General features: G+C 48.5%; 3 protein-coding genes across 7 annotated transcripts; 1 reads left to right on the forward strand and 2 right to left on the reverse strand.

Annotated features, from left to right (window-relative positions):
- Positions 1–221: 221 nt before the first annotated feature.
- Positions 222–3,867, forward strand: Cdc20 (cell division cycle 20). Of its 3 annotated transcripts, none has more exons than XM_038334517.1 (11): positions 222–283; positions 398–586; positions 689–837; positions 926–1,022; positions 1,129–1,257; positions 1,359–1,555; positions 1,674–1,768; positions 1,890–2,118; positions 2,282–2,407; positions 3,263–3,380; positions 3,686–3,867. In XM_038334517.1, the coding sequence occupies exons 2-11, from the start codon at positions 406–408 to the stop codon at positions 3,862–3,864; spliced, it is 1,500 nt and encodes a 499-aa protein (XP_038190445.1). In that variant the 5' UTR covers positions 222–283; positions 398–405; the 3' UTR covers positions 3,865–3,867. The 3 variants fall into 3 exon arrangements, with proteins under 3 accessions (XP_038190445.1, XP_038190446.1, XP_041911274.1); XM_038334518.1 differs by having other exon boundaries at positions 242–269; XM_042055340.1 differs by having other exon boundaries at positions 242–586.
- A 729-nt stretch (positions 3,868–4,596) lies between these two features.
- Positions 4,597–23,583, reverse strand: Elovl1 (ELOVL fatty acid elongase 1). Of its 2 annotated transcripts, XM_038333051.2 has the most exons (9): positions 23,516–23,583; positions 22,528–22,588; positions 6,687–6,746; positions 6,319–6,509; positions 6,077–6,157; positions 5,880–5,936; positions 5,697–5,802; positions 5,476–5,612; positions 4,597–5,323 (listed from the first exon to the last, which is right to left on the reverse strand). In XM_038333051.2, the coding sequence occupies exons 3-9, from the start codon at positions 6,730–6,732 to the stop codon at positions 5,084–5,086; spliced, it is 858 nt and encodes a 285-aa protein (XP_038188979.1). In that variant the 5' UTR covers positions 6,733–6,746; positions 22,528–22,588; positions 23,516–23,583; the 3' UTR covers positions 4,597–5,083. The 2 variants fall into 2 exon arrangements, with proteins under 2 accessions (XP_038188979.1, XP_038188978.1); XM_038333050.2 differs by lacking the exons at positions 22,528–22,588; positions 23,516–23,583 and adding an exon at positions 8,911–9,603.
- Med8 (mediator complex subunit 8) lies at positions 20,218–27,950 on the reverse strand. 2 transcript variants are annotated; one of them, XM_038333052.1, is made up of 8 exons: positions 27,896–27,950; positions 26,042–26,160; positions 25,223–25,367; positions 24,507–24,647; positions 24,245–24,326; positions 23,516–23,764; positions 22,528–22,588; positions 20,218–20,308 (listed from the first exon to the last, which is right to left on the reverse strand). In XM_038333052.1, the coding sequence occupies exons 1-8, from the start codon at positions 27,899–27,901 to the stop codon at positions 20,233–20,235; spliced, it is 879 nt and encodes a 292-aa protein (XP_038188980.1). In that variant the 5' UTR covers positions 27,902–27,950; the 3' UTR covers positions 20,218–20,232. The 2 variants fall into 2 exon arrangements, with proteins under 2 accessions (XP_038188980.1, XP_038188981.1); XM_038333053.1 differs by lacking the exon at positions 20,218–20,308 and having other exon boundaries at positions 21,520–22,588.
- Between the last annotated feature and the right edge of the window lie 38 nt (positions 27,951–27,988).

A 27,988-nucleotide genomic window follows, 5' to 3' on the forward strand; every position in this document is an offset into this window, starting at 1 on the left:
CAGGCAGCGCAAGCCCCGCCCGCAGCACTCCGCTGCGGGTTCGGGATTTCGCCCGCAAGCTGAGCAGCCACACTCTCGTGAGATCTGAGAATCGTTCCCGGAAGACTCGCCCCTTTCCGGGGCAGCGACCAATGGGCAAGGGCGACGGTTAAGACGGTTGGGTTTTGAAGGAGCCAATGAGTGCTCGCAGCGGAGAGTTTAAGCACAACTGCCCGGCGTGCCTTTAGCTGGTCGGGAAAGAACGCGTTCGGTAGACGCACGGACTGACTGTGAGGAGCTGGGGGTTAGTGCCTGGGAAGGCAGCGTACGGGGAGGTGCCGGTCTGGTGGGAGCTGTGGCCGGCGGAGCCCAGAAACCCCGTCACGGTCCCGAGCTTGGTCGCCTCTCGCCCCCGTAGACGCTGCCATGGCGCAGTTCGTGTTCGAGAGCGACTTGCACTCTCTGCTTCAACTGGACGCGCCTATCCCCAATGCTCCTGTTGCGCGCTGGCAGCGCAAAGCGAAGGAAACCAAAGGCCCAGCGCCCTCGCCCATGCGGGCCGCCAACAGATCTCACAGCGCCGGCCGGACCCCTGGCCGGACTCCTGGTGAGTTGGGGGCCGGGGGAGGGAGAGATGCAGTGGCTGAGAATCGGCCTTCGAACTCCCCTCAGGGGCCTCGACAGACTGTCTTCTCTCTCCCTGTCCCAGGCAAATCGAATTCCAAGGTTCAGACCACCCCTAGCAAGCCTGGAGGTGACCGCTATATCCCCCATCGCAGTGCTTCCCAAATGGAGGTGGCCAGCTTCCTCTTGAGCAAGGAGAACCAGCCGGAAGACGGGGAGACGCCCACCAAGAAGGTATGGTTGCACAGGGGTCGTGAAGCATGTGACCTTATGTGTCCCTTGGATGACAGTGGTATGCCTCACTACCACCTATCTCTGCCAGGAGCATCAGAAAGCCTGGGCCCTGAACCTGAACGGTTTTGATGTGGAGGAAGCCAAGATCCTCAGACTGAGTGGAAAACCTCAGAATGCCCCGGAAGGTTGGTCCCAGTCCCTCCTAAGGGAGTCATGCATGTGCCTGCTTTTCCACGCAGGCAAGGGTGATATCAGTTTGAAAGTCTAGCTAGACTCACTCTGTTGCCACAGGCTACCAGAACAGACTGAAAGTCCTCTATAGCCAAAAAGCCACGCCTGGCTCCAGCCGGAAGACTTGCCGATACATTCCTTCCCTACCAGACAGGATACTTGATGCCCCTGAAATCCGAAATGACTACTGTAAGTGCATCTTTGTTTTTGTCTGTGGATGGAGAAAGATGGCCTAGGAATGGACCAGTCCAACAAAGGACCTCATGGTCCATTCTTTCTGCCTCTGGCAGACCTGAACCTTGTGGATTGGAGCTCTGGAAATGTACTGGCTGTGGCCCTGGACAACAGTGTGTACTTATGGAACGCTGGCACCGGTGACATCCTGCAGCTGTTGCAAATGGAACAGCCTGGGGACTACATTTCCTCCGTGGCCTGGATCAAAGAGGGCAACTACTTGGCCGTGGGCACCAGTAACGCTGAAGTGCAGGTGAGACTGGTGCCTGTATTGTGGCTCTGTTGTCATCAGCCCTAGGGAAGAGCTAGCTCAGCTGCCAAGATGCTGATGCCCAGCTCCAGTCTCTGATCCTGTGGTCTCGCCTCTACAGCTATGGGATGTGCAACAGCAGAAACGGCTTCGGAATATGACTAGCCACTCGGCTCGAGTAAGCTCTCTAAGTTGGAACAGCTATATTCTGTCCAGGTCAGTGGGGTTTTTTGCTCGTCTGTAGCAGAAGTCTGATTTCTGCCTACTTCATGCCAGAACTGAAGTGGCTCTGACTCGATTCTCTGCTGCCTCAGAACTAAATCTCTTTTCTTCTCAGTGGTTCACGCTCTGGCCACATACACCACCATGATGTTCGGGTAGCAGAACACCATGTGGCCACATTGAGTGGCCATAGCCAGGAAGTATGTGGGCTGCGCTGGGCCCCGGATGGACGACATCTGGCAAGTGGTGGCAATGATAACGTGGTGAACGTGTGGCCGAGTGGTCCTGGAGAAAGTGGCTGGGCCCCGCTGCAGACCTTCACTCAACATCAAGGTGCTGTCAAGGTGAGGAAGCATTTGAGCTGAGGTCTCTGTGGACCCTCAGCTAACAACTAGAGACTCCTAAAGAGAGATGACATGGTGGGGTTAGACTGGGACACTTAGAGCTTCTTGACTAGCTCAACTGCCTCTACATTGACCTGACCCAACCTTTGTCCATCCCTCTTAGGCTGTTGCGTGGTGTCCCTGGCAGTCCAATATTCTGGCGACTGGAGGAGGCACCAGTGACCGACACATCCGCATTTGGAATGTCTGCTCTGGGGCCTGTTTGAGTGCTGTGGATGCCCATTCCCAGGTAGTTATGTTGGGGATCAATAGTGGTGATTCATGTTGTAACCTATTCCAGCCAATTCCACTCCGACTCTATACCTGATAATTTCTGAACTAACTCGGTTCATTCTTGAGTCACCATTTCCAAGTTTGGCTTATCTCCAACCCTAGGTCCTCTAAGTATCACCTCCTCCATATGTCCTGAATTAAGTTTGTCACTTCACCTTGCCTTCCTGCTGTATTGTTCCTCTTGTACTGCTTCAGAATGGCAGATCTGCTTAGAGATCTGAGTCTCCTAGAATCTTTCAAGAGAATTGTTTTATCTTGGAATATCATTCACATCTGTCCCCTCGTCACTGGGTCTCACTATCATTTTTTTGAGACAGAGTTTTGCCCTGCCTAGCCTCATATTTACAGTGATTCTCCTGTTTCAGCATTCCAAGTGTGCATCACCATGCCCAGGCTCCTTCTCTTCCAGTCTTTCCTCTAGTCTGAGTGGTATCTTACTGTCCTTAAGCCTATGACTCCCACAACCTACAACATGATCCAAATACATGAGAACATTCGAGGCTCTTGCTGTTGATGTGTGCCTTGCTGTAAACACTCCAGCCAACCCCATTCATTTTCCTCACACTCAGCCTTCACTGCAGGCATTGGCTCTGAAGTCATATACTTGGACTTACTTTGGGACAATTTATGGAACTTCCTACTGGTGGATTTATCTTCCATAAAATAGATTTTTGTCTTACAGAACTACAGTAAGGACTGAGAACCATTACGGTTGAATCTGTAGCACATTATAGAATTCCTAATACTAGGGTGGACTCAATTCTGAGTAGCCCAGGCTGTATGTCATGCCCATAACAAACTCTTTCCACAGGTGTGTTCCATCCTCTGGTCTCCCCACTATAAGGAGCTTATCTCAGGGCATGGCTTTGCCCAGAACCAGCTGGTTATTTGGAAGTACCCAACCATGGCCAAGGTGGCTGAGCTCAAAGGTAGGTGGCAAAGGGAAGCCAGGCAGAGAGGCTACATAGTGTATGATTTCATTTGTATGAAATGTTGAGAATAGATAAATGTGGAAAGAGTAAAGGGAGTAATGGTTTGTCAGTGGCTTTGGAGAAGATGGGAAGTATGATTTAGATTGCTGTGGTACCAGTTGGAACATTGCACAGACTTGTAAATACAGTAAAACCACTGAATTATTTAAGAGGGTGAGATGACGGTATTCAAGCTTTATTTCAAGGGTACTAACAATTAGAGGGCTGTGTGTCTATACTCAAATGTACTGCTCTTACCCTAGGTCACACAGCCCGGGTCCTGAGTCTCACCATGAGTCCAGATGGGGCCACAGTGGCATCAGCAGCAGCCGATGAGACTCTGCGGCTGTGGCGCTGCTTTGAGTTGGACCCCGCCCTGCGGCGGGAGAGGGAGAAAGCCAGCGTAGCCAAAAGTAGCCTTATCCACCAAGGCATCCGTTGAAAACAGACCCCCTCTTGATTTTTTTTGTTTGTTTTACTTTTTAATAAAGTTGTATCTTCCTTTCTTGTGTCCCAAGCATCCTTCCTAGGGGCTGCCCCTACTCTAATCAGAGCTAGAAATCTTGTGGGAGGGGGCTGGAGAGATGGCTCAGAGGTTAAGAGCATTAGCATTGCCTGCTCTTCCAAAGGTCCTGAGTTCAATTCCCAGCAACCACATGGTGGCTCACAACCATCTTTTTTTTTTTTTTTTTTTTTTTTTGGTTTTTTCGAGACAGGGTTTCTCTGTGGCTTCGGAGCCTGTCCTGGAACTAGCTCTTGTAGACCAGGCTGGTCTCGAACTCACAGAGATCCGCCTGCCTCTGCCTCCCGAGTGCTGGGATTAAAGGCGTGCGCCACCACCGCCCGGCTTCACAACCATCTGTAATGAGGTTTGGTGCCCTCTTCTGGCATGCAGGCATACACATAGAATATTGTATACATAATAAATAAATATTTTTTTAAAAAAGAAGAAATCTTGTGGGAACTTTCAGCCACATTTTGTTGTGGTGGTGGTACTGGGGATGGAACCCAGCACCTTACGACTGAGCTTCATTTTTATTTTGAGACAGGGTCTAGGCTAACCTTGAGCCTCTGAGCTTCCTGCTTCAGCAACCCTCCTCAGAATTACTGCTAGACTACCATCCGTCTGTGCACTGTATGCTCCACCTCCATTTATACATTCACACAATCTCAGTGGTTTCCTCTGTCACTTTAATTAAGACACAAATGAGTACACCGCCTGTATTGCCAGGCTTGCTGCCCATCCTGACCTTTGGCCCAGAAGCTCGTGCTTCAATGTGTAGTGAAAAGGAGCCTGAGTCCATTGTGACAGATTATTGCTGACCTCTTCAGTGTGAGGAGAAAGGCCACAAGACCCTGGTGGGGGCCAGCCCTGAGTGTTCCTCTCCCAAGTTTAAGGCAGGGAGGGGGAAGTGTCCAGCCCTTTCAGCCTCCAGTTCTGGTGGCAGACAGCAGTGAGACCACATCCCTGGAGCTGGCTGGGAGAAGGGATGGGAACAGTAGTCCCTGTAGACCAGCTGTGGGGAGGGGAGAACCAGTCCTCCTACTCAGTCCTGACCACATGAGCCCTGGTCATAGGTGTAGGTGGAGAGGACACTGGTGGATGCTGCCCAAGGTGCAGTCCTGAGGCACTTAGGTGGGCAATAGCTAGGCCACGCTTCTCAGTTGGCCTTGACCTTGGTGATAGCCGGAGTTCCATTTTGCTGGACCGCACCTGCACCTGCACCTGCACGGGGCAGCCGCTTTCCCTTAGTGTAAGAGTGGTACCAGAAATTGGAGAAGAGCACGAAGAAGAAGGTACCATATATCCAGATGAGGTGGATGATGAGAGGGTACTGGTAGTTGCAGCTGGGTATGAAGTAGTATTGGCTGATGTGCAGTGAGACCAGGACAAACTGGATCTGGGATAGAAAAAGACAAGGGTCAAAAACAGGTTTGGGAGGGAGGAGAATAGAAATAAAGGCTTTAGGGAAGGATGGTATGAGACTGGCTGGGTAAAAGAAGGAACTAAGGAATATTGGGAGTTTAGTTTTAGGCCCATCAGGCCCCTCACCAGCTGAATGGCTGTCATATGTTTTTTCCACCAAAGGTAGGGTTGAGCCACAGGACCAAGGGCAGACAATCCATAGTATAGGTACATGACAACATGTACAGACGAGTTTATCATGGCATGGAAAGAGCCCATTCCTCCTAAGATGGAAAGAAAGCAAGAGTCAGAAGATGAGCCTCTGCTCCCAGTGGCCACCCTCCTCTCCAGTGGCCTCAACTGCTCACCTGGAGCAACTTTTATCCCCCACCACCAGCTCCAGGGAAGCACGGAGTGATGGAAGACATGGAGGAAGGTCACCTGCCCATCTTTCTTCCGGAGAACAAATATCACCTGCGAGAAGAGTGGAGGAAAGGCTGAGTGCCAGCGCCTTCCTTTCTTCCCCAGTTCTAATATCCATAGCTACTCACTGTGTCAATCAGCTCAATGACCTTGGAAAGCATGAAGAGCCAGGCCACTCGAACCATCTGTAAGAAGTTAGATCAGTCTTAATGCTTTTTACACAGTACCTAAACAGCCTCTGCTTACTGGCCAGCCACACACAGGACTTCTCTGACTGCTCCTTTATATAGGTTGCTTATGATTTCCTACCTAAGGCTCTACTTACCCGAAGTGCCTCAGGGCTATTGGAAAAGTCTACAGGGTCACAGCGCCAGGTATATGTAGTTAGCCAACCAGACATTAGGAACTAGGAAAGAATAAGAATTAGACCAGAGTTCCTCTCTCCCTGTAACTCCTCCCCTTCACCAAATGAACCTCTGGAAGGTAGACATGCCATGTACTGGCCCATGCCCTATGCCCTAACCCTTACCCTGCAGACAGAACTACAGCCCAGGCATTCCAGCCTACCTCATAGACAATGTAGAGGGAGAATATCACCAGTGAGAAATTGTAGACAATCATGAAGCCACGAAGTTGGAAGGGCTTCCGATTAGCCATGATTCGAGGCCCAAGTGAGAGGATGAAGTATACATAGATCAGAAGGATGGATGTTATTAGCAAGGGGGACCCCATCAGGGGGTATTTCTGGATCCGGGGATCTGTGAATAGGAGGTCAAAGGAGTTAGGGTCACAGGGTTCAAGACACCTTTCTAGGTCTAGTCATGAGATCAGGTCACAAAAGGATGAAATAGTTCATAAGGACTTGATTAGGATATCAACCTAAATCCTAGGGTCCCAGGGAAGGCGGGAAGGTGTGGTTATGGACAGCAGCTTACCTGCAAGCTTCATGTAGTCCTGATACCAGTTCACAACAGCCTCCATCCTGGCTAAGGACTCTGAGGAGGGATGGAGAGTGGGCATCAGATAGGGATCACTGCATGCCCCCGTCCCACACTTGGTCCACAGAGAGAAGACAGCCTGCTTCGCTGCGACTAGAGCTCAGTGGTACAGCACTTTCCTATCATGCCATGGCCCCGAGTTTAATCCCAGCCATGGCGAGCGGGGATATACTGGGAGAAAAGGCGAGTCTGCTCCCCAAGCATCCTGCCTGCCTGCAGAGAGCTGTCCCACCCTTCCCCGCCTCTCTCTCTCTCTCTCTCTCTCTCTCTCTCTCTCTCTCTCTCTCTCTCTCTCTCTCTCTCTCTCTCTCTCTCTACTCCTGAGGTTTCCTTCCTGGTCTCCCTCCCTTCCTCTGAGGCCCGTCTCTCCTGGAGTCTTCATCCTCACAGCACAGCTCATCTTCCCTCCACACCCTCCAGTCTCATCCCCCAGCAGTGAGGTGAGACCTCTATCATCTTTCCCTCCAGCTACACCCCCACCCCCAGCCTCTCCTCGTTTACTCCCCTTTCTCCCAAGTAAAGTCCTTCTGGTTCCTTCCCAAGACTCCCATCTCCCGTATGTCCCTTGCCAGGACTCCCACCTCCATGGTCTTTCTACCCCAGTATCTGAACAAGCCTCTGTCTTCAGGGGCCCCTCACCTCCGGCCTCCGGCTGCTTCCCGGTGCTCACCTTCAGTCTCTCTCCTCCCTCTTCTCACCCGCAAGCTCTCCTCTCTCTCTTTCACTCCTGGAGCCCGGCTCTTTGAGACTCCTGCCCTGGCGGCTCCACCTGTCTGACTAGATCTTGCAGCAGCCCCGCCCTCTGCCCGCCCCCGCTACATTGGGCATGGGGTGGAGGGTGGGTCCAGGCCACAGGTCAATGCCTAGAGGAGCAGGACCCACCAGCATTGAGAAAACCAAGGCTCCAGACTTGCCACCTTAGACCAGCCAGATAAGCTCTGGTCAGAAGATTGCTAAAAATACACACCCAGCACTCTCTCCCAAACCAGCACCAATTCTCAGTTTGTTCTACTTCAGAATGGGCATCACCCTTCCCTTCCAGGGAGGGGCAAGGACACCAGTGGTATGTGAGGAGGTGGGAGAGTGGGGGAGATCTCAGGAATCTTCCCTCCTCTGGGAGGGTTCCTCATGGGCTAGGCCCCTCCTCCTCAAAGTTGGAAGGAATGTCAGAAGAAGGCTTACAGGGCTTCAAAACCTACTAGCCTAGACCCAGGAAAGCCCAGGACTCTGTCCCACAGGAATCACTTAAGTGTTCCAGGTGCCCTCCATCACTGTCCTTTCTCAGGGCTCAACTCTACCGTTCCCATCTGCGTGCTCACACTTATACACACTTGCCTCAGACCCCGAGACATACACCCTCTACCAGGGGCTAGCACCCATCCACATACAGCCATGCAAATCTTGCTGACCACACCACCAAAACAGGCATCCCCATTGGACTCCTAAATCTTACACCTGGCAGGGGCTGCATTCACAGAGTGGCCCTCACACTTAACCAGGTATGGACACATGGAGAGGTGAGGGAACATGGCCTCACTCCCACCTTCCTCCTCCACACAGAGCTCTTGGTGAGCGACACTGATCATTTCTTCACACACAGTCACACTTTGGTTGGTGGCTTATGTTAGAGTGGGGCCTAGCCCATGTGCTCTCACACACGGTTCCTCTCTGACACATGTGAGCTTCCCAGCTCCTTATCTCCCTCAACCACCTCCTTCGATTCACTCCCCCCTCAACACCACATACACCGGTAGCGGACAGGAGGGGGTCAGACTTCTGGGAAGGATCTCTCCCTAAGCTTGAGGGAAACCCGGGTGTGTACCCAGCGGGGGAACACGGTCAGTTCCTTTAAGATGGATGGAAGTGGAAAAGGGCACCGGCGAAGGGAAGGAAGGGGAAGGGAGATGAGGAGACAGAGTGGGCAAGGCTAGGAGGTGCTGGAAAAGAACTAGGTGTGAGCAAATGGGGGTCAGGGGCTAAGGTGTCGGGGGAGGGAGCATACTGGGCTGGTCCAGCCCCAGTAGCTGGGACCTCCCACCCACTCGCCCCAAGAACAGCCTCGCCCACAGCCTGGGCAGGGCGGGCGGGCAGGGCAGGGCTAGCCTGGCCAGCCAGGCAGGGGGCGCTGGCACGTGGGGAGCCACGGAAGGTCCACACTCACCAGTGGGAACCAGGCGGGAAGCAGTGGAGGGTTCGGAGGGATCAGGGCCGGAGAGTAGTCCCAAGGGCCGCCTGCCGGCCACTTCCTCATCGGCTGGGCCGACTTTCTGTCACCAGAGGGGGAGGGGGCGGGCCGGGCGGGGGGCGCCTGCTGATTGGGCGGCTGGCCGAGGCAGGAGGGGCCGTCCAGCACCCGCCTGGTCGCCAGGGCGGGAGTAGGGGCGGGTCGCCAGATCCCCGGGCAGGAAGCACACCCAGCCCCAGCTCTCCACCCCTTCCTTCGCATCTCTCAGCCTGCCCCGCTGATGACTGTGGCTTGGCCTGCACCCAGCTCCTTCTTGACGTGCAGCCTGCATGGTCTCATTCGCGGACCTCTGTCCAGTCCAGCATGAGGACCACTCATCTGCTGTCTGCGACAGGCACGCCTTAAGACTCCTGGGAAATTCCAGGGTTCCACCATTCCCTCAAGTGTTCTCCAGCAGGGGCAGAGAAGGGCCAGCTGTGCCTGCTAAGGGCTGATTGGGGTGGCGGGAGGCCTTAACGGGAGGCAGCAGCTTGCTACCACCATGCCTCTCAGAACCTATAAACTTGGATGAGTCCTAGCTTAAGGAGCCACGGAGAGGATTTCCTGTAATGGAGATGGGAGAATACAAGTGGCCCCAGGCAAAAACTGTGAATCATTGTCTAAACTAGCCTTCAAGGTAGTGGGTGGGTGGGGGGGGGGGAGGCAAGTGAAATTGGCTATGGTTCAGTGTAGTAGATCTCAGAGGCCAAATGAGGCTGACTTATTCTAAAGTAAAAGAAAATAAGATTTTGAGGCAGCTCATCTCATTCATCAGACATTTACCAGCCATCTACAATGCAAAACCACATTAAGTTCTGGTCCTGTCACTTACATAATTTACAGTCCAGGTACAAGGTACTAGAGAGAGACAAGGTGAGAGAAAACCTGGACCTGAAGAGGAAACTGATGATGAGACTGGGAAGGACAGGCGTGGGGGTTTCTACTCAGTTGTCAGTTCAACACTATGTGCGTCCCCCCCCCCCCCCCCCGCCCCCGGTAGCCCAAACTATTAGACCAGGTTTCAGTCATATGAAATCGCCTTCTCTTTGGCCTAGAATGATCCAATTACAGCCTGGAGACCTGGATGCTGTGTATAAGTAGCGAGCTGGGGAATCCAGAAGAGGCAGTGGCTGAGAGGGATACTACATTGATAACTGGCGGCTGTAGCTACCCAGGCCTGGGCATCTTAGAGCTTGGTAAGAGGTGAAAGCCAGGGTACAGTTCTGAGCACACTGTAGATTACCTACTCTTGACAAGAAACAGCAAAGAATTCTAAATCCAGTCTCCTTAGCACTGTCCCCCAGACCCCTGGCCTCTCTGGTCTTCTCGTTCTATCTATGTCACTCTCAAGCCAAAGCTTGTGCTTCAGCCATCACTAATGGCCGCATCTTTCCAATGGGCATCCATGATGGCTACTTACCCAAAACCTCCCAGTAGAGCATTCAGAATGATGCTCTGCATGTGTGTTTAGGAAAGACTTGTTAAATGAATGGTCACAAATTCACAGACAAACATATATTGATCTATGGGACTGCCTCCAACTCTCAAGCCTTTCCCTTGGCTCAGCACAAGATGCAGTCAGATCTCCAGGCAGATCCTGCGTCCGGCTTACTTTCATGCGATTTTCTGCATCTCTCCCAACTCCCTTCTCCAGCGGGAGAAGCTCATCTTTTAGTCATATCTCTACCTCCATAACTGGGCCCACTGCCTGGCACTCAGTTGCCCCTACACAAAGTGCATTGATTAGATGCTAGAATGAAGAGGACAATGGAAGGAAGAAGGAAAAAGTAAGAAACCCAGAGACAAGTGGGAGCACAGTAAGAACTCACATTTTTATATTTCCCTTGAGAGCGGTATTGACCTAACCAACGCTTATTGAGGTCCTGAAGTCTTTCATGTGCACTCGAACAGCTTTGAGGCCACACCTGTCTCTGAAGTTCTGAGTTTAAATGTCCAGTTAATATGTGTGAGATTGTGTATATACTGTGGAATCTCTTTAAAATGGGAACAAATAGAACCTAGCTTTTGGAATCACTGCAAAGGTTAAGGGAGATGAACCCGTGTACAGTGCTTAACATTCTGCTTCACCGACATGTTTGCATATGAAGTAACGAGTACTCCTTTAACGAATCTTTTCTAAACAATGTGCTTCTCTGAAAGCCCTACTAAGAGATCTGGGGCTATATCTCCATTATGAAAGCACACTGGAAACTGCTCATAACAAACTCTTGCAAAGCCCCAGCCTAGGAGAGCAGACATACGTACAAGTGAACAACACAGAGCAGCATGTGAACCTTCCCAAAGAGAGACCCAGTGGCTTATGAAAGCTCTGGGAAGTGGGGACCTCCATCAAAGGTGGGGGTTAGTTCTTAGAGGTTTCTCGGGAATGACACCTGAGTTGAGCACTAAGGAACAGTTTCTCGCGGCCAGGGAGGGCCTTTGAGACACAGAGAAGCATGCAATGATCTAGAAGCAAACGATGTGGCAGGTGTTGGAAACTCTTAGTGGCTTGGTAGAGCTCCAGCTCAGAGAGTACCACCTGCCTCCCTAACCCCCCTCCTCCGTGTGTGTGTGCACACACATTTTGAGACAGGCTCTCAGATGCCAGGTCCTCCTGCCCCAGTCTGTCCTCAGTGCTACAATTACAGGCACGTGTGGCCATCCCCAGCCTCTATTTATAATGTTTGGCTCTGGAAGCACACAGGAATCACCTGGGGGAGCTTTCAGAATCAGTGCCTGCGTCTCACTTCTAAATTGATGCTAATGGTTGTTTTTAATAGGAAAGGGCTGGAATTTGTTTATAGGCTGTATGGAAAGAAACAATGGGACCCACCAGGAACACACACACACATAGACTGGCCTTTGGCTAAGAAAAACACCTCACAGACTGAATGTGTAGACATGAAGTCTGTCAGTTAGGTTGGGATGGAATTGAGAGAGTTTCATAAAGGAGAACTATTTTCTCTTCAACAGAAGGTGAGGGAGGCATTCAGTGAGCATGAGTGTCAGTAATAGGAAACGGTACTGATGGCAGGCATTGGGCAGGTTTCCTGGGCACAGAGGACCCCACCCTGTGCATGGTGGCCTTCTTTTTTTTTTTTTTTTTTTTTTTTTTTTTTTTTTTTTGGTTTTTCGAGACAGGGTTTCCCTGTAGTTTCTAGAGCCTGTCCTGGAACTAGCTCTTGTAGACCAGGCTGGCCTCGAACTCAGAGATCCGCCTGCCTCTGCCTCCCAAGTGCTGGGATTAAAGGCGTGCGCCACCACCGCCCGGCCATGGTGGCCTTCTTCATCAGAGATTCAGGTTTAGGGGTTTTGTTTTACTTTGTTTCTTTTATAAAGGTGTGTGTGAGTGTGTGTAGAGTAACATCAATCTTTTGCATTGGTGCTAGGAATTAAACTCAAGTCCTGTTTGGGTGGCAAGCACTTTACTGTCTGGGGCATCTTCCTAGTGCTGTCCCGCTGCCCTTTAAAGGTAGGCCCTTACTTTACAGGCTAGCCTGGAATTCTCTATTTTCCTGCCTCAGCTTCCGAGTGCTGAGACTACAGGTATTTACGAGCTCCAGTGAACTTAGGTTAGGAGAGTGGACATCTATGGGACAGGTTGGGATCTGCAGGGAAGCTACATGGAAGGCCTTGGAGGTGAGAGGGAAGGCAAACCAAACCAGAGCAGGCTGACACACTGGAGGATCTGAGTCCACAAGATAGATGAGAATGAAATCCCAGAGAAGTGGGGAAGACTGCCCGGTCCAATAGCTACAATCCCTTCCCTTAAAGGAGCCTTTCTGACACCTGAGAAATGAAATGCAGTTTCATTCTCAGTCCCACCCTGACAGACTCACTCTTTACTCACTGCTCTTGAAGGGAATGTTCTCTGTCCTCCTTCCCTAAAGCAGCAGTTCCCAACCTGTGGGTCAGGACCCTTTTGGGGGTTGCATATCGAATATTTACACTATAATTCATAACAACAGCAAAATTATAGTTATGAAATAGCAACAAAATAGTTGTATGTTTGGGGGTCACTACAGCATGAGGAACTGTATTAAAGGGCGGTGGCATTAGGAAGGTTGAGAACCACTGCTCTAGGGGAAAAAGAAGCAATGACATTTTCCCTGTGGTTCAGCCTGAAAGCCACCAACTGCATGAATTCTACCAACTCTAGTACATGATTGAAGCTGTTTGGGCACAAAAGAAAAAAAAGTACAAGAAGGATCAGAGAAGCAGGAATGGCAGTGCCGAGTGGGAAAAGGTATACCAGATGTTTATGAGTGAGTGTAACAGTGGAGACTCAGGGCTCTCTAAGGCAGCCTCTTGAGAACTGTCAAGCTCCTACCTACCCCATCTTGTGAAAGACAAAGGGCACTTCTATAATACAGCACCAGACAGAAGCAGAGAGGGGTTACACCTGTAAGGTATGGGAACAAATACGTGGGTGAAGAGTGTTCCAGTTAATCATTCTGCAGGGCCCCTAGGCCCCAGCCATATTTCTGGTTCCCGGCTAAGGTGGCCAGGACTAGAAATGCATCTGATGACAAAAGGGAGAGACAGCATGCAAACACTCATCTTCATCTCTAATCTGAAAGTGTGCTCGAGGCCCTGAATGGCAAGAGATGAGGTCTGATAGGAGCGCAGCCAGTGCCATGCACTATGGGTTCCAATCAGTGTGCATGGAACTGAAGAGACTGGGGAGGAAAAGAACACTGAGGAAGGAGAGGTTTTTTTTTTTTTTTTTTTTATTAGGGAGCAAACCAGAGCAGGCTATTAGGGAGGAAGAGAAAAATTAGCAAGACCTGTGAGAAGGATCAAGAACGACAAAGAGAGATTTCCATTCTATTCAGTCCTTCCTCTGGACAGCCTGAGGCCAGGTGCTTTCGCTGTGCTCTTACAGTTGAGTCCTGTAATGTCAGCACTGCCATCAGGTCTTGGATGGAAATGGGGAGTTAGAGAGGTTGAAGGCATAGCTCAAGGTTGTGTAGTGAGCACTGCTGAGGAAAACATACAGACAAAGGAAAGCATAGGACAGGCATAGGGAGCTGCAAGGGACCCTCTGTCTAAAAGATACAGACAAAGGAAAGCATAGGACAGGCATAGGGAGCTGCAAGGGACACTCTGTCTAAAAGATACGGTGAGTGACATAGGTAAAAATGGGGACTGGCCTAAAGTCATGGAGTGTTCGGGATTTAAAAAGTAAAATGAGGAGCTGTTTGTGTAGAGATGCCCTTAAAGATTTCCGAGCAGAAGACTGGCATGGTCCTCTAGTACTCTGATGGACAAATCTGCCGCAGTAAGTGTGTATCAGAAAGAAAGCAGAAGAAGGGAGTGAGACCAACGGGGGACCCATTCAGAGGCACAGATGCGGCACATGTCTGACCTACATCAGTGGTGGAGAGAACAGAGAGAACCCAGGCCTGATGCAAACCCTATAACATGGGTGGAGTGGATGAAACATGAATGCAGTCCGGGACATTCCGAGCTGTGGTGAGGAGACACACATCACACGCAATCTGAAGCCCAGTACTGTGAATCAGGAAAATGAGGGCCAAGGATCTCTCTAGAGGTGGCACGGCAGGATGCATACAATGGCAGCTCCAGTTTGGGGCTGTCCCTGCTTTCACTTCTCTAAGGCATTCCTCACCTACCTCTATGTCTTCCGCAACATACCCCCAGATCCAAGCTCCTCATAGCACTTAATCCGGCAAATCTAGAGTTTTTCCATGAGAGGGATCCCAATGAAGAAGAATGGAGAGATGCAGAGGCAGGGAACAAACTTGGAGACCCATCTAAAAACCATACACAGCCCAAGTACAGATGGATTTCTTTTCTCTTCTTTCTTTCTTTCTTTCTTTCTTTCTTTCTTTCTTTCTTTCTTTCTTTCTTTCTTCCTGGTTTTTGAGCTTGTGTAATTACATGTATTTACGTATGTGGATGCATGGTCCTATGGGTGCACATGTGGAGAGAAGAGATCAATGTCTGGTGTCTTCTGCTATGGCTGTCTATTTTTTTTAAGTTTTGACTCTCTCTCTCAAGTTAAAATAGTCTAATTGCAATGTTGTAATCAAACTGTCTAATTAGGTAAAATTGACTACTTAGGAGAGAGAATAAGAGAATAATAGCATTTGATTGCTATTTTCCTTAAGGACTTGTATGCAGCTGAAAGAAGGTTGGACTGTATCCTGTTGAAAAGTATAGCTACTTAAAGGGTTAAACTTAAGTATACTTGGCTGAAAGTATCCTTCGAAATAAGTTCCTTTTTACAGAGGTGGCAACTGAAGTTCTTCAAAGTGAAACAGTTTGTCTTAAGAGTATACAAGGGGTGAGTGTCTAGGCTAGGATTTGAACTTACAAGAATAGTTGCAATAAAATAAAAACTGCTCTAATGGAATTGTGTAGAGCATATAGGAAAGGTTGCTTAAGGGTAGTCAAATGTTCAGGGGGGACACACTAAAAGCTTTCAGGAATGGTGACATTTGAACTGCAAGGATGAGTTGCTCACTGAATGAACAAGGAGTGGAGGCAGGAAGGAGGATGACATTCTGAGTGGGCAGAGCATGTTAAGCCATGGGGGCAGTATCCACCCCCAATGTCCTGATGGCTACAGCTGAGAGCATTTACAGCAAAGTGGTGAGAATGGCAGAGGATGCCATGGACCAATGTCTGAAGAACAGTGGCCAGTGTGACGGGAGGGGCAGACCTGGGACCATGGAGCTCTGGCTCTGATACCCAGTAATTCCCTTCAGCCCAGCGTGTGCTTTGGAACCATAGACAATTGAAGCATGGGCTTATCATAGCTGCAAGGAGAGAAACCTGAGTGATGAGGAGCACCCTTCAGGGGCAGAAGACTGAACTGAGCTGTTAGCTGTTCAGACAGGGATGAGACATTATTCAAAGACTCTGAAAAAGAACATCTTAGGTGAGGGAGCTTCTTCAAGGATACAATTCAGGACCACACTGGGGCTTCAGAGAGGAGCATAAGCAATAGCTAAGTGGGAGAGATAAGTCACAAAACTAGATACAAAATAGATTCACAGTATCAGGCAACTCAGTGCAAAAATGTTCCATTGCTAGCTCTGTACAGTTGCTAAGGAGACCCTGGGAATGAAACTCATACAAGGGTGTCTCTGAGGGCAGCTCTCCAGGCATAAGCATAGAGGAGTGGCAGGAGGAAGAGTTTATGGCCTCTTAAAGGAATTGGTCAATCATTAATTCAAGTAACTTCAGGGAGCTGATTTTCTAGTTAGGAATAGCTAAGATGTATCAAGGCTCTCCTGTTGTCAGGCACCATTTTAAACAATCCTCTAGAATATCTACTGGAATAAGGAAAGGGAACACATATTTTGAAGTCCCAGCACTATACAGCTAGTAAGCAGCTAGACTAGGATTTAAATTCAAGCAACATGACACCACAAATATATACACATGCACAAATATAGTTATATGCACAAACATACATATGTATATATCTGTACTTCTTATTTGTTTGTTTAAACACTATTGCTCTGTAGCTATGGCTTGTCTAGAACTTACAGCAATCCTCCTGCCTCTGTCTCCCGAGTGCCATAATTATTGGCATGTACCACCATGCTCATCAAAGTTATTTCGTATTACCACTCCAAAACTGAATCATAATAGAAATAAAAGCAATACTTCCATAGGTAGCCACATGCTATGCGATACCAGAAATACATTATCTTCCTAAAGACCATGCAGTTCTCAGGTGGAAAAACTGTGACTCAACTCTGACAGGTTAAGTTGACTTCAGGGTGCTTGACCTTGAAGGGCAGGCAGAACTAGAAGAAGTCTGTACAAGGTACAAACATGGAGCATGGCGCATAAGAGGAGGTAAGTGACCTTTCTTGGTGGGAGTGGCACTGGATTGGGGATAGGTTGGGGTGCTACAGGCCTCCTAGAGAGGTGACATTGGAGCCCAGTTTTAAAAACTGATTGGGAGTTTAGCATGGTGATTAGGAGGCTAAGGTAGGATTGCCAAGAGTTTTAGGCCAGCCTCAGTTGGATGAAACCCAGTTTAATAACCCTTTCCCCCAAAAGAAACATGGCTGACTATTTATCAGACAGGATGATAAAGCAAAGTAGTAGGGGAAAAATGAAGGCTCGAAGAACTGGCAATACCAGGCCATTTGTATGGCTTTTGGAATTAAGCAGCTGGCAAATCAACAAAATAAACCAGAAGGCAGGCAACTAGGTCAAAGAGACTTACTTGCCTTTCCACAAAATGTGAGCACTTTTAAATAGCTCCAGGAAATCTGCCACATAGTCTGAAGCCCTTTAGTCCAGATTTCCTTGAAATCTTATTTTCTCTTAATAAATCTGACTGCCTGGCTGGGCCTGTAAGTACAGGTTGGTAATCCCAGCTGCTTGAGAGGTTGAGGCAGGAGGATCCCAAATTCAAGGCCAGCCTGGGCTACAGTGAGTTCAAGGCCAGCCTAGGTAACTTAGTGAAACCCTGTACCAAAACAAAAGTAAAAAGAGAACTGGGAATGGAGCTCCAAAGCTATAGAGAAACCCAGTAATAATAATAATAACAACAAATAAATAAATAAATTCCATGATAGTTTTATTCTATGGCCTTTTTACCAACTTGCTAGATGTGTGAACCCCAGTTTGAGAAATACCAGGGATAAACAGTTAAAAAGATTTCAAGCAAGGGAATAAAGGATCAGATCTGTAATCTAGAAAGACCTGGCAGCTTCTGGGAAGAGAAGCTGTAGTTTCCAGATGTAGGGAGACTGTCTGAATAATATTCTCACTGGGAGTGGCTCAGAGGCTCAGCTGAGTGCGAATGGGTTAGGTGTTGTGGAGACAAACTGACAGAGCTTGGTAGTGGACATAGGGGAGGTAGCTGGGAACACGTGGGAGAAATAGTTTAGGGTGCTCCCTTGTCCCTAGCTTAGATAATACCCAAGGAAACTAGAAGAAAAACAAGCGTGGAGAAAGAAGGGTGACTGGATTTGGACACCTGGAACCTGTGGTAACTGTGGGTCAAATGGACCAGGGATATCAAAATAGCAACCTGCAATTCAGCAGAGATCTGAACTGAAAATGACACTTGTCTGAGTTGTGCACAAAAGGATGGTGGTCATATGGAAGGTAGGTAGCTTAAGAAGGGGTTAAGGGCAAGTTGAGAAGAGCAGCAATCAAGAAGGCAGAAGTTCAGAAGTCCTGAAGCTGCTGAGGAGGGCTATCCAGTGAGGTGAGAGAACAAGACGCTGAGATGAAAGCCAGTGCAGGGAAAGAGACTTAAAGGAAATGGTCAGCGTTGCCGAGTGCTACGGAAAGGTTAAGTAACATAAGAACAGAGTCAGAGAAAGATTTCTACTATGGAAGACTCTTAAAAGAAACATCATTAACCAGGCCGTGAAAACAGGTGGACTCCAGAGAAATTAGCATAAAGAATAAAAGATGATCTCCAGGTAGATTGTGAGAAAACACAGCAATCCAAAGGACCACACACTAGGGAAGTCAGGTGAGAGCAAGGGAAGCCACTCAGGCCACTCTGTATTTGGTTCAGGAGGTGAAGTTACTATCATATGGCGGAGGTAGCTGGGAACGTGTAAGAAAAATAGTTCATGGTGCTCCCATATTCCTGATTTATTTCCAGGAAAATTGGGAAACAGGCATGAGGGGAGGGATGACTGAGTTTAGACATACAGAACCTGTGTTAACTATAGGCCAAGTAGGTAGGGTTATCAAGGTTACACCAAATATAATCTGGACTGAAAAAAAAATCCTTCCATATATTTATCTTGTCCAAGACCTTTGAGAGTGGGAAGTTAACTTCGAATCCACAGCCACCTCCCCACCTCTTTTTTGTTTGTTTTGAAACAGGGTCTCACGATGTAGCTCTGGCTATTCTAGAACTCATTAAGTAGACCAGGCTAGACTCAAAGTCGGAGATCTGCCTGCGTCTGCCTCCCAAGTGCTGAGATTCAAGGCGTGCGCCACCACACCCGGCTACCTCACCACCTCTTTGAGTCATCTTCATGAAAAAGACACGAAAGCTAGAGAAGAGTGCCAGGGACATGGGCTAGAGCAGCAGGTCTTAACCTGTGCGTCAAGTCCCCTTTGGGGGTTGAACAATCCCACTGGAAAACAGATGTTTACATGATTCTTAACAGTAGCAAAATTACAGTTATGAAGTAGCAACGAAAATAATTTTATGGTTGGAAGGTCATCATAACATGAGGGACTGTATTAAAGGGCTGCAGCGTTAGGAAGGTTGAGAACCACTGCTCTAGAAGAAGGCTCATGACAAAGAATGTTAGAAGGAGCTGTTAGGGGTTTGAGGAATTTAGGAAATCTGCCCTATTCGTGTGATACAGCTATGCAGTAAGAAAAATAAAACAAAAAAGAAAGCACACACAAGTGGCCTTTGGAGTCAACAACAACTGCCTGGCTAGAAAGATCACTGGGTCTTTCGGGTGAGGTAAGGGAGGCTCAAGGAACGTAACAGCCTTGGTCTCTGCCATGCGTGGGAAGTGTTCAAGTAGTAGCTCACATTCTGAGGGCATGTGGCTCTTAATAAAAGACCACATTAGAGGGACCCAGGCTCTGCCTCGGTGACACATGAGAGTCAGGCACAGGACAGATAGAGCCTGCTAAAGAAAGAAGTTTGTCCTGTGGACTAGAGTACATGTTGATGTCCAAGTGACATGATGGAGCACCATGGCCTGCCAGAAAAGTCACTTCCTGTCCCTATCATTTTCCAAGTGCTAGCCCCTGCACATTCCTGACTTTGAGGAAGCAATCACATCAAACCTCTACAAGTTGGTGCTTAACACTCAGGGCAGACCAGAAAAGGGAGCGCAACTCCTGGTCATACTACTGGTCATCGACAAGCCACAAAAGGCTCTGCTGCCACTCCAATCGGGAACACACAGGGAAAAATGTCCAACTCTTAGTTCCACTGGACATCGGTCAGGAGCTGAGCAGGGTGGGCGTTTGGAAGGCTTAAGCCTCTGTCCTGCCTAGTGCTGGGATCAGCGCACACGGCTCCTGTGTCCACAAGACACAGAGAATACATTGTCCATAAGGAGGATTATTCTGTACAAGAAACTCAGACAAAGGGAGAGGTTGTTTCCAGCTGCTTGGGGGAGGTGTGGAGGGGGTGGAAAAGGGCTCGGCCTCACATTGGGGGCATTCCTGCCGAGTTTAGCTTTTTCCTTTCAGCAGCAGGCTAAGAGGTGGTTCATCCTCTCTAGCCTGTACCTAGTGCTGGCACTCTACAAAGCTACAAGGAACATTTGGCTATAACCTACCTATCTTAGCTATTGTCCCCAAAAAGCAGTTGAGTGTGGTGAGCCAGCTAAGTAGGACAGCAATTCTACAATGGAAAAAGAGAAAGAATAGGTGACCAGGGCAATCAGCAATGGCTGAATCCCAGCCTTAGGGCAGAGCTAGTGAGAAAGGTCTTAGGTAACCTTGTCGGGCTGACGTGGATTCCAAAGCTTCCACCTTCAGTGGGATGAACTGCTGTGGGAAGACATGAAGTTTCACACCTGCTGCTGCTTTCTCCATCCCAGAGCGAACCTGGGAGACAATGGAGCAGACCTCTGGCCAAGGGCCCCAAGTGCAGCAGACGATGGTCAGAAACAGGAATGCTAGAGCAGTACAAGTCACTCAACCCAAATCTGAGCAAGTAAACAGTGTTCTTTTCCATAGGCAACTCCATATACATTCCTCCTGAGAGAGCAAATAGTAGGGGTTCCAGACATTCTTTCCATTGTGGGGTGAACTGGTATATGAGCCCCAAAGTGGGAGAGCAGCAGATTTGTATGCTGAGATGTCTGGGGCTCTGGAGGGAGGGAGGAGGTGGTGGAAATGACAGTATGTGCTACCAGAGCAACTAAGAGAGGTGTGGGTGCCTCCACCACCAAAGTGTTTGCTTAAGGGCATGAGATGTAGGTGAGGCCCTGAATGCTCCTCTTGCAGCAGGAAGATATTCCTGTTCTTGGAGGACAAGGAAGCCATTTCAATAGTATGGGGGGAATGAAGTCAGTTTAGCTGGGACAACAAAGACTCTCAGGGTTGGTTACAGGCGGAGCAAAGGACAGCAGGCACTGGAAGATACTCTGAGAGTCTGGAAAAGACCAGCCAGAGTTCTATTCAATGCGTTGACATTTAGTGGGAAGAGAAAAGATGAGAAGATAGCAACACCTGGATGGCTAATGGCCCGGCCAGTTTAAGTGGGAGAAAGGTTTGCCATTGCCTCAGAGCAGATGACAGGACTCCCCTGGTACAGTGTGCTGTGGTCAATTAGCTTTGTCAACACCACTCATGTTTCCAGTGACCAGCAACAGAGGACCACTTTTCCAGGCCTTTGCTGCCACAGCCTGGTAGAATGCTGTTTAACAAAGACCAAAGACCAAAGCATTAGTGTGCGGCAGGAGAGAACACCAACAGTGCAGCTGGAAGAAACTCTTTGGATTTTTAAATAAAAGAAAAATTAAAGATAAGGGACTACTTTAAGGTGAATTAGAATTACCTGGTAGATTGTTCATAAATTTGAATCAGACAACCCTGAGTCAGTGAACATCAATTTAAATAACTTTATTGAACAAAGAAACCCTTTGGCCCACTTCTGCTGACTCAATCCCTGCCCTTGCCCATGAAAGAATGCTGAGAAAGGCAACATGGCTGCCCGTCCTTTTGGACAGTTCTTCAACTCTCCAAAAGCAGGCAAGGTGGATGGGGCTGCACCCTTCCCATTTTCAATCCGGATTTTATCTGAGCCACACATTTAGTGTCATGGAAGAGGACAGAAGCAGCGAGTACTGACTGTGAGGCCAAAGCAACCCTGACAAACGACAGTGTGAAGTACAATTTGTCTCAAAGGAGGAAGATAGTATTTCATCTGTGCTATAGCCTGACAGGGCCCCTTCTTAAAAAATCTCCCACCTACTGGTCCCTAGACACCTTCACAGGCAGAGTAGGGTAAAAGATGGGTACTTTTCCCTATTTTCCAGGTAAAAGCAGAACTAGTTTCACCAGACCTGGTGGACAGTGTCCCAGCCCAGAAACCTCTTTGCCTGCACCCTGGATGGAGCCAACAGGATGGAACCTGGGCAGGAGAGCCTACAGCAAAAATGTACCTCCAAGACATGCAGGCTGCCATGGTCTTTGGATTACTTGATCCTGTCTCCATTAGTGCACCACTGTCATGGAGCTCTATCAACCACAGTGCACTCTGGGTAAAGGACAGTAAACAGCAGGGTGGAAAAGTAAAAAATAACTATTATTTATTCAAGACCCAGTATTTCATATACCATGCTAAGTGTTTTACAGCCATTTTCTCATTTTAGTCCTCACAACAACCCTATGAGGTAGGTATTGTGACCATTTACAAACAAGAACCAGGCTCAGAGAAATTGGGTCACTTTGCCAAGGTCGCGCAGCTCTTCACAGAGGAGCTGAGATCTGTCTGCTGCGGAAAGCCTGTGTTCTTTTCATTGTACCCATCTACGTAAGCCTTGAGTAAAAGATAATTTCATTGCCCAACTCGGCACGGATCACCTGAGAGTGGAGGCTGCTGTCCACACTCACCGCTGGTAGGGATGCATTGAAGCCGACTTGATGTTGGTTTTTATCCCACTTGGCATTTTCCCTAAAAGTAACACAAAGAAAGGTAAACTTTCACAATAAATCAATCAGAAATGCAGCTTCTCAGAGTCCTGTCATCTCCTCTGTGACTTCTGACTCTGGATGGCAGAGATTACAGGTTGTGGCTCTTCAGCCAGTTCCCTCACTGAAGGTATCAGGAGGAAAGGGGTGATCTGAAAGGAGAGGAGGGTCTGAACAGTCATCCCCCTCCCCCCTGTGGACTGCTCATCCACCATCTACGTCTGGAAAAGACAGGTATGTGGCCCAGGTGGTCCCCATGTAATGTTACAAGTAGAGCACTGTGTTCTCTGCCATTTTAGTTGTCCTTTTCCCTAGGCAGTTGTTCCTGTGAACCCCTCCAGACTGCTCTCACAGTAAGTAAAAATGAGCATGAGAGATGGCAGGAAACCAAGACCAAGGGACGGGGCAAGGAAAGAATCCATGCAGACCCAGAAAACTGCCAGCTTGTTGACGATTTCTTTTTTCAAGACAGGGTTTCTCTGTAGCTTTGGAGCCTGTCCTAGAACTAGCTCTTGTAAACCAGGCTGTCCTCAAACTCACAGACATCCTCCTGCCTCTGCCTCCTGAGTTCTGGGATTAAAGGCGTGTACCACCACCACCCGGCATTGATTCTTGATTATCTACCAAATGGTCTTGATCAAGGTCTGGTCATTTATTTCTTTACCTAAGAGATACACACTAACTCCAGAATAAATAGGACAACTGAGACAAAAGTCTGAAATGGAAGTAAAAGGCAACACCAGTTTTTGCTATTCAAGTCCTTCTCTTCACTCTCTGGTACCTGTTGCAAAGCTTCCAACTGTCTTCTAAGTAGCAATGCAAAGGAGGAAAATCTCTAGGTCTGGGGTTAAAGAAGGCTTACCTCTAGCCCATTCCCACACTCCTGGATAGTTAGCCCATGTCACCTTACCTGGTTGACCTGCTTGAGCCATCTGGACTCCACTGAGCATTGTCTGCTGCTGGTTTGGAGCACCTGCCATTTGAACTTGCTGTAATCCTGAGGCTCCTGCAAGGATTGGACCAGCTCCTGGCTGGCCGGGTTGTCCAGGACCACTGCCACCTGAAGGTCTCCAATTAGATAGACCCTTCCCAAAGGCAACAGCTGCCACTAAGGCACTGGTGTCTGCAGGGTTGAAAGTCTGCTTGTTTGGCCGGAGACCTGAAGAAAAAGCCAAGAACCCTGAAGTATGTGTATGTTCAACTCTGGACTAAACCCAGCAGCTGGAGGGTCGTGATGACCACCAGTTCTGACTACAGAGACAACAATAATTCCTCCAACCCCAAAGAGCTATCTTTAATTTTCACTTTGTCCGCTTCTTCCATTTGCTTTAAGGCTAGTCTCAGACACAAAACACTAACAGGATACAGATACTTTCCTTGCCCGTTTATTCTTCTTTTTAAAAATCACATTTATTTATTTTGTATGTGGTGGTCAGAGGTTGCTTCTTTCCTCCACCATATTGGTCCCAGGGATCAAATTTAGATCAGACCTGGCAACAGGTGCCTTTGCCTACTGAGCCATCTTGCCAGGCCCAGCAGTTTATTCTTCTATCCTCACGTCACTACTAGGCAGATTATTATTACTATTCTAGTGATCTTGTACAGCTCCCCCTCTGTTCTGCCAACCATCCCTCCTTACCTCCACTCTCTGATTCTCGTTCCTCTTTGCTGATTTTCTCTAAAAGGTTTGAGCACATTTTATTCAAGCTCTGGATCTGCTTCTGTAACACATATGAATTGATACAGAGATTAGTAATGATTCTGGGGAAGCATCTTCCTTGTGCCCTTCCAGAGGCAGCCTAGCTGTAACCAAACACATACCCCTATTACACAGGCTTGGTAAAGCCTTGTTTCTTAGGAAGGGATGGGGATGGGGCAGCAGGGCAGTGACTCAGTCTAACCTGCGCTGCATCAGCACCAATTCTGGCAGCATCTGTTGTCAGCTGCTTCTCCTGCTCTTCAACTTCAGGGTCAGGCTTGGTTCTCAAATGGTCAGGGACGACCTCATGGCTGAAAACAGGCACTCGTCCTTCAGTCTGACGCTGTAACACAGATTGTATTAATTCTATTTGCTATCCAAGTAAGTTGACTCTAACCTAGTTTCCCTTCCACAAGAAGCGGCGTTTTCAGAGACAGCACCACCTGAGGCACAAATGTGGCTTCCACGGCACTGTCTTTTCACACACACTCTATCAGAACTCGGGCAAATTAAATTCCACACTGTAATTTTCTTGTTGTTGTTTTGTTTTTTTGTGATTCCCCACCCTGACCCCCATTCTGGGACCAAAACCAGGACTTTTGTTCTACCACTGTGCTAAATTCCCAACCCCACATTTTAAAGACTGATTGGACAAAGTCACAGGCAGGCAGAACAGCCCCCCCACCTTTTTTTTCTTTTTGCCTGATATAGATGTTGGGAAAAAAGTCATGGACTTAGTGACATGGGCCTTGGTTTTCACAGCATTGTTTAAGAGTGACTCTTACCTCCAGAAGAATAAAAAACAAGTCTTCCAGATGGCAGCCCTTACTTTCCATTGCTATACAGAAGATCTAATCAACAACTGTGCTCTAGACTTTCATTTAACTCGATTTCCCAAGTTTAATCCTTTCTTCTTACCATGAGGTCTTCATCTCGATCTGGGGACAGCACCAGAGGAATGATGACCTGGTTACGAAACAGGGGTGTCTTCTCATGCTTTAAGACCTTGTTCAGAGTGTTCAACTGTCCAGAGAGCAGTGCAAAGCTATCCAGGACAGAGGGCCTGGGGACGGTAAGAAGTCATCAGAACTACTTTTCCCTATAAAGTAATCTCTAAAAGTTCCCAATGCGGGAACACCCAGACTCACCCCTAGAAGACTCCCAGTCCTAGGATTGGCCTAGACAAGGAACAGACTTGCTAGCAGAAAGGATGGAATTAGGAAAGAGGAACACACTTTCAATTTCTGACACAGATGTTGAAAAAGGTAACTTGTCTGAATGGGATTGGGAGTGGGAGTCAACAGAAACTGGTTACACTGTGGTAACTAAAAATTCTTAAGGTGAATAAAAGCCTCCTTTGTAGTCTCCTAACAGAATCCACCATTGCAGAGTAGGTTAGATCTCAGATTCAGCCACATCTGTGGAAGGAGATACAGCATGAATATAGCTATAATGGTCCTCCACTGGGGGACTACCTCCTCATCAAAGAAGTCAAAGCATAAGAATTAAAACCTAGAAACAACTTGGGTTGGGACACTGGGCATTTCTCTACTTCCTGGCTATGGAGGCCTTAAAACCAAACTATACTTGTCAACGTTGGGCAACCTAGTTCTTTCCAAATCAAAAAGGATATTTGCAAACTGATAAATAGTTACATCACTGGAGATGTCCTGTCAGCCAGGGGGCTTGGCCCCACCACCCATGGTTCCCTCCCCAGCCTGTCCTGGCAATCCTTACCAGGTGAGCCGGTCATACTCGTTTTCCAACTTGTAAATGAAACTCCCCAGTGAATTCTTCAGATCAGCCACTTGATTCAGCAGTGCATCCAATGATGCCTCAAGCTGCTTCTCCTCCCTCTGCATCAGTAGGACATTTGGTTACTCAGATACCAGAGTGACACACAGAGAGAGGCTAAATTGTTTTCTATCTTGGTATTTGGGTTACAGACAGCATCAACCCTCAGACCTTTCAACCTGTTCACCTGGCCTGAAGTCCTCCTGCCAACTGGTCCCTTCTACTATCCTCCTACACTATGGTCCTTCAATAAGAACATTGCACCAGGCCTAATTCCCTTCCGCTTATGACCTCATGGGTCTGTCTGTCTGTCTTTCTTTCTTTCTTTCTTTCTTTCTTTCTTCCTTTCTTCCTTCCTTCCTTTCGTTCTTTTGTCTTCAAAATAAAATTGGCTTAGCACTGTATCCCTTACCCTTTATCTTTTCATTTCCATTCTCTTCTCCCAGCTCAGAAGGTTTGCCACTCTTAAAAGCCAATCTTCTCTTGGATCTGCAGTAGGACATGCTCAAGCCCAAGCCCAATCTTCTAAGCCTAGCCCTTTTCTGGAAAATAGACATAGTCTGCCTACCACACTCCTGCTTGCTGTCATTAACACTGCTTTCCTGGGGCATATGGAGAATCCTTGTATTGTGTCACTTTGTGGGGTTGGTACTGTCACATTTCTTTCTTTCTTTTTCTTTCTTTCCTTTTTTTTTTCGGGGGGGGGGGAGTGTTTCGAGACAGGGTTTCTCTGTAGCTTATGAGGCTGTCCTGGAACTAGCTCTTGTAGACCAGGCTGGCCTTAAACTCACAGAGATCCACCTGTCTCTGCCTCCAGAGTGCTGGGATTAAAGGCGTGTACCACCACCGCCTGGCTTGCCACATTTCTTTCAGAAAGTTCAGTACATTTTAGAAAGGTTAGGCATGATAGCAGGGGCGCTATTGGTACTTAAGGTCAGAAGGAATTCCTGACCTTCATTGTCTCATGGGTGCCTCTGTAGTACAGGTACATACACCATTATTCTCTGCCTTGCGAACTGTCAATGCCACAATCTGGAGAATCTCACATTTTGCCTGTATGTGTGAGGCTTTCTCTGAATACCAGCTCTGCAGTCCCCTCCCCAACAGGTTGTCTATCCTTTGCATTTGCTGAGTCAATGTGTGCTCATCGATCGCTGTGCCAGTATTCCAGTGTCTCTTTCCTAAACTCGGGTGACCCATAAACCCGCACTGTAGGACTACCAGGTGCAACGAACTAAATGAGTAATCAAAGACAAAGGCGAGGTAACCAACACATTGTTTCTGAACGTTAGACAATTTCAAATGCTGAGTTGGCGGAGGGTTTCCGTTTGACCACCTGTGGTCTATTTACTCCATTTCTCCACCCTTAGCAACTGGGTACAAGCCGGGAAGAATGACAGAAAGCTGATTTGCAAACCCGACAATGTGACTGATGGGGTTAGATCCACCCACAGCCTCGAATTGCAAACAGCTTAATTTTCGTCCTTGGCAGCCCGCAATCTCTTCAGCACTCCTTAAGCCTTGTTACGCCTGGGTCGAGGCCTGGGGCCAGTCTACTACTTTCTCGACCCTTTCACACAGTCAAGCAACTCGGCCTTGCCTCCCCCAAGTCTCGGACCCTCTCGCGTTAGCAGGCTCAATCCCCGCAGCTGTCCTCGTCCCTTCCTGCTTCGCCGTCTTTCCCCAAACAGCCGAGGCCTCTGCCCTCTCTCTCCTCACATCCCCAACTTCCCAAAGTCAGCCTGTCCACCCTCCCGACCTGTGGCTAGGGGCTGGGAGGCCCAACCCGCTTCTCACCTGCATTGCCACGGTCGGGCTGGCGCAACCACTTCCTTTTCCGGTTTCTCGCGCTGCCGGCTGTGCCCACCAATCAGAAAACTCAGAACGCGG

Source organism: Arvicola amphibius, chromosome 6 (genome assembly GCF_903992535.2).
Source record: "Arvicola amphibius chromosome 6, mArvAmp1.2, whole genome shotgun sequence".
Taxonomy (NCBI): Eukaryota; Metazoa; Chordata; class Mammalia; order Rodentia; family Cricetidae; genus Arvicola; species Arvicola amphibius.